The sequence below is a fragment of the Juglans microcarpa x Juglans regia genome, chromosome 2S (genome assembly GCF_004785595.1).
Source record: "Juglans microcarpa x Juglans regia isolate MS1-56 chromosome 2S, Jm3101_v1.0, whole genome shotgun sequence".
Taxonomy (NCBI): Eukaryota; Viridiplantae; Streptophyta; class Magnoliopsida; order Fagales; family Juglandaceae; genus Juglans; species Juglans microcarpa x Juglans regia.
The window spans coordinates 34,030,714-34,037,656 of record NC_054597.1 but is presented as its reverse complement, the minus strand read 5'-3'; the positions used below and the strand labels follow the sequence as shown (position 1 = coordinate 34,037,656).

General features: G+C 34.5%; 1 protein-coding gene across 2 annotated transcripts; it reads right to left on the bottom strand.

The window, feature by feature from the left end:
- Nucleotides 1–1,274: 1,274 nt before the first annotated feature.
- On the bottom strand, nt 1,275–6,710 carry LOC121251721 (growth hormone-regulated TBC protein 1-like). Of its 2 annotated transcripts, none has more exons than XM_041151057.1 (7): nt 5,792–6,704; nt 4,419–4,535; nt 2,892–3,070; nt 2,716–2,809; nt 2,489–2,566; nt 2,242–2,343; nt 1,275–1,711 (listed from the first exon to the last, which is right to left on the bottom strand). In XM_041151057.1, the coding sequence occupies exons 1-7, from the start codon at nt 6,272–6,274 to the stop codon at nt 1,577–1,579; spliced, it is 1,188 nt and encodes a 395-aa protein (XP_041006991.1). In that variant the 5' UTR covers nt 6,275–6,704; the 3' UTR covers nt 1,275–1,576. The 2 variants fall into 2 exon arrangements, with proteins under 2 accessions (XP_041006991.1, XP_041006990.1); XM_041151056.1 differs by having other exon boundaries at nt 1,636–2,179; nt 5,792–6,710.
- Nucleotides 6,711–6,943: the final 233 nt, after the last annotated feature.

The window sequence follows — 6,943 nt, the reverse complement described above, 5'->3', positions numbered from 1 at the left end:
GGGAAATGTGAAGTTTTTTGGCTCTGTGAGGGAGGTTTAGCAGGGTTTAGTGGGCATGCTGACGGTCCAGGAGGAAGAGGGAGTCGACAGAAAGGAGGTGTCAGGTGTGTGGCGACGGAAGGAGTTTTGGGTTTTATTGAGCATTGGCAATCTTCAAATTTTGACTAACATAAGTTTTTTTTTTTTTTTTTTCTCTCCTTTCTTCTTCTTCTTCTTCTTCTTCATTATTATTTCTTTAATTAAATTATATAGATGAACATTACATATATTATAATTTGTTATGAGATAAGATTATTGCATTATTTTGTACTTTATAAATAATTAATAAAAAGTTAATTCATAATTTCTCATATTATTATAATTTTTGCATGATTATAGATAGATGCAAAAAATAATTTCTTAATTATTTTTATATTTTAAAAAATATTAAAAGAAAAATGATTAATATTATTTTATAAAAATATAATTAATAATAAGAAAATGCATTGTAATTCTAAGGATGAAGTTACACTAGAGGGAAGGAAAAGGGAAACATAAGAAATAATAAAATATTAAAATAAAGATGTTACAGTACTTTTCATATATGACTCTAGAGATAAAGTACTGTATCTCATCTTCCACATAAATTGTGTTTAGCTAATTCAATGTAGCAGAAATTTAGTAGACATTCTTCAAAATATGAATTTCACTGATAATTAACTAAGCCAATGCCAATGCTCAGAGAATAATATCCATGTGGTGGTCTGTTTACTTCCCTTCTTTCAAACAGTTCTTTTTTGGTGAAGAAAATATCCTCAATATTTGTTTGTAAAGAATTCTTATAAACTCTTCGTTTTTATTTTATTTTATTATTTTTTACCCAAAAATGTAATAATTTTTTTAAGAATTACTTGGATTTTTTATTTGGTCAGAGCATGCATTATCTATTAATTAAACTTGTTATGAAAAGAAGTGTTACTAAAGAAGAGTGTACTTTCCAAGTGTTTTTCTTCTTTCCTTTCTGTTTGTGGTGATAAATTTACACACTCGACGAGATTGAAATTCTTCACACTTGATCTAGAAAGAAAAAACTAGGTAACAGTCTTGGTAACATGAGTTGTTTCAACAATTTGGAGGTCCTTGCCTATTGCCTGTAGCAAGCACCACCTGCAATGAATGTGTTGGTTCACCCGTCTGCCTCATCAGACTAATCTTAGGATGAAATCAAAAGGAATGCCACCACGGTCAAGAGATTTGGAGATGGGGCATCCGAACTGCCTCTTGACAAATTAAAGGACAATCAAATAACTTTTTGGGAGAAAATTAGGTTTAATTCAAGTAACAATTACAAGCACCAATAAAACAGAAAGGCATAACTTACAGGGCAGGAGAAGATTAAACAATGCCCTGAATTTTGATGTCATTAACTGTATATAATGTAACAGTTTGAAATTTACATTTGTCACTTACAACATTGAAAATCAACCGCCACTCTCTATGCTTGATCCTTCCCTTGAGAGGAATGGAAAAAGAAGGGCATATTCCTTCCCTAGAGGGGCATATGACTCACACATTACACTCTGATAAACAGCACTCCTTATTTATCATCCAATTTGATGGAGTTTAGCCGTCTTAATCTTTGATCAATCTCTGCCATGACTGCTGGTTCTTGCTTTTTTCTTTGCTTAGATATTGTATTGGTTGTCATAGAACCAATCTTATCAAACGCCACCTGCAAGGTCAAATTAAAAAGAGTTTTATTAGGATTTATTTAGCCAACTTGATAAAATCTTCAAATTGATGAGTCAAAAGATACAGAGAAATAAGTGATTCATACCACAGAGCAACATAGCTAATATGATTTAGGGCAACATGCAAAGCAGGTGTGGGCACACCAAAGAAAAGTTTTTAAAGCTTCTTTCACTGTGTTCACTGAATTAAGTTCACCAAATGTGTGCACATTCCATCTTTAGTAAGTTCACTGAATTTTGTGTAAGTGATGCCGAATCATTGATTTATCAGTCTTCATTTTGTTTTGCTTTTCTCCCTAATTTAGTTTAGAATTTTGTTCCAACTTACCCAAAAAAGAAAAGAGTAATTGTTCATTCCAATTTGTTGACCGGTGCCTACAATTGCTATGCAAAGAACAAGCTGAAACGATTCCACTTGCATGCACTTTCATGTTTCCCCCTCCATATCTCTATGGCAAATTACAAAACATATAAAAACTCAAAAGAGGAAGTAGTTAACAAATTGTTTTACCGTAAGTAATTCCTCAGGATCAAAGAGGTGATGAGTGGTTCTCTGCAATATGTTAATCACATCACCAACATGATAGGTTAGAAGCAACTCCTCCTCTCTCATCTGCATTAGCCATTAGCAAATCATAACTTCAACAACCTAATTCATAGTGATGTCTGATGTTTGAGGTATAATCGTAAGAACCAACAGTAACAGAGAAAGCTTAAATAGGCAACGCAAAGTGTGTAAAAAGTCAAAGCAGCAGTACCTTAAAGATTGCCATTGCCACATGGAATAGAACCTTTGCCCCCTCATAAAACAGGACATCCCACACCCGCAGAGTTGTCTGGAAAAGGAACCCAGCAGAAGAATTCTTACTAGTTAGTTATAGAAACAAGCTAAACTGTATTAACTTTTTTTTGTACTATGGCATATATTAGTTTGTGCGCTCATGAGAGAGAGAGAGAGAGAGAGAGAGAGAGAGCATTTTCTAACCTCTGAAGGCAAGCTTTTAGAAAAGAGGCATAGAAACCACTCTGTCGCAACAAGTGAGACATCAAAATCCAAAGCTTCCAAATGAGTGGCTATCCTGAAATGTTATTTTTCCAATTTTAGAAGGTATTGACAAGAAAATAAAGGACATATCAGCTAAGTTATCAAAAGCAAAGTACCTTGGGCACTTTTTAGCAAGTAGATCTTTGAAAACTCTTTGTTCAACATGGCATCCTGATAAGTTGTTTGTATAGCAATCATGAACTAATACATTTTCCAAAAGGACAGCCAACATCCAAAATGCATCTTCTTCTGTTTTCATTACAAGCAATAGTAATGCTGCAACATAATTTAGGCCCTGAACCAAAAATAATGCAAAATATTAAATACAATGTAGAATTTTTCTTGAGCAGATATCAAATATATGCGATTATCTTAAAGGACTTAAATTAGTTTTTGTGTCAAAGTTGATTACTAATGCACACCTAAGAGAAACAGTTTTGATGCTCCAGATCTCAGTTATCCATACAAGACATTCAAATACTAGCCAAAGCAATTAGAGGAAAGTAAGATGGTTGCACGAGGTATATTTTGATCATTACATCTTCATAATATGGTCAGACAAAAGCAATCATGCTGTCCAGTAAAAGCAAGGGTTATAAGAGGTCATGATTAAGAAGCAATGCAGCAAGATGGATACAATTGTGAATCGGTTCATTGCATAATATACCTCATTCACAAATGGATGTGTAGAGTCTGATTAAAAAAAGTGGGCAATTGTATTTTTTTCATGAGCAAATGGAAATTGTGGTTGAACAAATTAAAATAGTACAATTTTTTTCTTTTGATAAGAAATTTATTAATAAACATAATTAGGCATAATAGCCCAAATGCACAGGAAGTGTACATAAAGAGACACCTAATTACAAGCTAACCCTGAAAAAAAAAATTATAGGTAATCAAGAAGTTTTATCATAGAAATAGGCAAAGCCCAAGTACACAAGGAGCATACATGAGAAGCCCCTAGGTAAAGTTTACCTTGAAAAACATTACAAAAGTCATTAAGACTATTCCCATCCAATACAATAACCAAAGCCCAAAGCAGCAAAGTACGAAAAAAGAAAGCTCTAATCCCATCCACTGATCGTTCTATATTCTCAAAATAGCACCCATTCCTCTCATTCCAAATACACCAAATTGAATTAGTACATATTAAACGTACAGTTATGGGGGAAGAACTAGAAGGGACGTGCAAGGAATCAAAGTTGATATCTATACTGACATACTATGATTTTTCAGAGGCTAAATTTACTAGATAAACATGTATGTTGTAGATGCAATGATTAAGGAACAAGTTTATTCAAAAGTTGAAACTCCATGACATGGGGGTTACCTTAGAATAACATTAGTTTGTGAGATATCATGTTTGACCCAACACTCAATGACAAGTGTGCGATACATCATATCGTTAAGAAAAATGATAAACACACAATACTTTTCACAATATATTTCACAATCATGTTTTAAAATGAGGGGTATTATTGTAAAATACCATATCAAAGTAACACCACTTTACAAAAATACCCTTATTTTACATCATGTATTGTGAAAAGTGTTGTGTGTATCATTACTCTATCGTTAAACATACACAACTCAAGACTGACACAAAGATGTTTCTGCACAGGTCTAGGAGAGAGCAAACTCACCTGACAATAACCAACATCAGAATCACGGAAAGAATATCCTACAAGAACACGGCGGAGAGCAGCATGACCCTCTGGAGTGTCCAACCATGGGTGACCAGGGAAAGTTCGTGGTAGGTCCTGCACGTATATAAAGTACAAACAGCAAAAGATATTAAGCAGTAATATAAACATGGCATAAAACCTTGGAAAGTATGCTTTTACATTTCTCAATTGTGTCAACCTTGAATATAAATGTCAACAGGAGAAAAATTAAGCACAGAAAAAAACTTCGGATGTATAGAATTTTTTTTTTTTTTTTTTTTTTTTTGGAGAAGTAAAAAAAGAACTTTGGATGTATAGAAATTTACAGCCAACGATCTCAATTCCTCAATCATGGTACTCAAACACCACTAAAAGGCTGGTTGATGAGAAACATCAAATAAGATGCTTCAAAATCACGACATTCTAGACATTGAAAACTTTTTTAGTCTCGATGGTTCTCCTCAAAGTCGATGAGTTGAGATTATGGGCAAGAAGCAATTGCTTCAAGATTAGAAATAAGAAGGTCAGAACAAAGTTCACTCAGAAGAAAGAAATAAAGAAAGAAAGGAAAGGCCAAAAGTCCAAAAGCAATTATCAAAACGCAACAATGGCTCCAAAAGCACTTAAATTTAAGAGCAGGCAAGAATATCATTTTTTTTTTCTGTGTTTAATTTTTCTCCATTTTAAGGTCATAGCAAAATTTTGCACCTATATAGAAACAGATTCTAATCCACACACCATCTTACACCATCTTTGAAAAAGATGTGTCTTCTAGAGATAAGGCTTCAAAATCTTGCAAGCACAAAATAAAGTTTTCAAATAGCCAAAATAAAATTCCTAAATTCTAACCATCAAATACCCCAATTAGTTCTGCTAGAGCAACGTCATGATCTTGGCTCGAACAAGACAAATGATACCAAAGTTATTATCGTAACAGTAAAAAATTGCCGAATGCAGCAACTATACCTTCGCAGTTTGGTGATTCATACAATCAAATGAACTAACAAGAGATTTTATGGCAGGAGATGTATTTACCAACATTACAGCAGAAGATGAACGAAAATCTTGCAATACATTTGTTTCAACAAAGTGCAACAAAGTAAGACTTCCCAACTATTCTCTAAGATCACCAAATAGCCTCAAACTAAAAGTGATGATTCTGTATCTACGTATATAGTACTAGATCGACTGCAAACTACTTGTCCTTCAAAAAGAACATGACCACACAAGATGGGATTCCGATATATGCATTAAATCTGCAATCTACAGTCATCATTCAGAAAATCCAATATACCAATCCTACCAATTGCCACAACGATCAATTGCAATGAACAAAAGCCCAATTTACTCACATGATCAATCTGTCTCGTCGCCGGGGTGACCTTCCCATCGACCGCCTTGGTCAAGTCATTGTAATAGCTCTCCGGCACCGTGGATTTCTTCTTAGCCGCCCCAGAAAGAGAAAACCACACCTTGGGCCGGAGTACCGGCGGAATTCCCTTCCTGATGAGCCTCTTTAGAGTTACGGCGTTTGCCAAAGCTGATAACTTAAGTGAAGCCTTGAGGGATTGGCCTTCGGAGATAGAAGGCAGCAAGTACCAATTGGCTCCTTTGCTGGCCTCCAATGCCCACCAAATTCTGCCCTGCTGCCTCACCTTCTCTCTCAACTCATTCAACACATTGACATCATCCACATTCCCCTCTACTGTGAAACCATAGAGATCTTGGAACTTTACAACTAGGTGTGCCCTCCTGGCATGGATGCTGGGCCTCAAGATTGGAATTTGAGATTGAAGTTCAAAGGCAATGTCTCTCTTACTTTGTGTTCCGTACATTTGTTCGGGTTTTAGTGATAGATCAAGAAAGGGGGGGAAAAGATGTAAACAGAGAAAGAGAGACAGAGAGAGGTGGTGGCTTCGAGAGGACCTTGTCAAATGAGCAAACCCCACGAGATCGAAACCATGAACTGGTCTATTTTAGGAGCCTGAGAGGTTGAAATTGGATAGGGAGAGAGGATGGAAATTTTGGGTTCTCTTCAAATATGTGGGTTTCATATTTAATTGGAAGAAAGAAGAGTCAGGCACAAGAAATTGTCACCCAAACATTGCATCTATCATGGCCATGAATGATGAAAGTCCCTTTTGGTGCTGAAAAAAGCTTGAAATTTTCCACTCTGTTGAACCCAAATTAGAGAAGTTGAGAAAAGATATCGTTTTTATTTTTGTTTTGTTTTTGGCAAATAGGGTTTGGAAAAAAAAAAAAGGTTGGATATTCAAAAGCACTAGTAGAGACACGTAGAAGGGAAATCGAAGAAAAGGATGAGAAAATAGAAAAACAAACAAAAATTAATATAAAAAAATTCTATTTATCATTTTCACATATCACACACTATATTTTTTTTCTTATAAAATATGTGTTATATAGATGATGAGTAAAAAAATTCAATAAATTTAAAAAAAATAAAAAAATATATGATGTGTAGAGATGATAAATAGCAAATCTTA

Excerpts from the sequence above, each read along its gene's own strand:
- LOC121251721 (XM_041151056.1), bottom strand. The coding sequence starts at position 6,274 with ATGTACGGAACACAAAGTAAGAGAGACATTGCCTTTGAACTTCAATCT. Across the intron at positions 3,071-4,418 it reads CTGATGTTGGTTATTGTCAG|GGCCTAAATTATGTTGCAGC; the intron begins GTGAGTTTGCTC and ends TTTTTGGTTCAG. Across the intron at positions 2,567-2,715 it reads CTAAAAGCTTGCCTTCAGAG|ACAACTCTGCGGGTGTGGGA; the intron begins GTTAGAAAATGC and ends TTCCTTTTCCAG.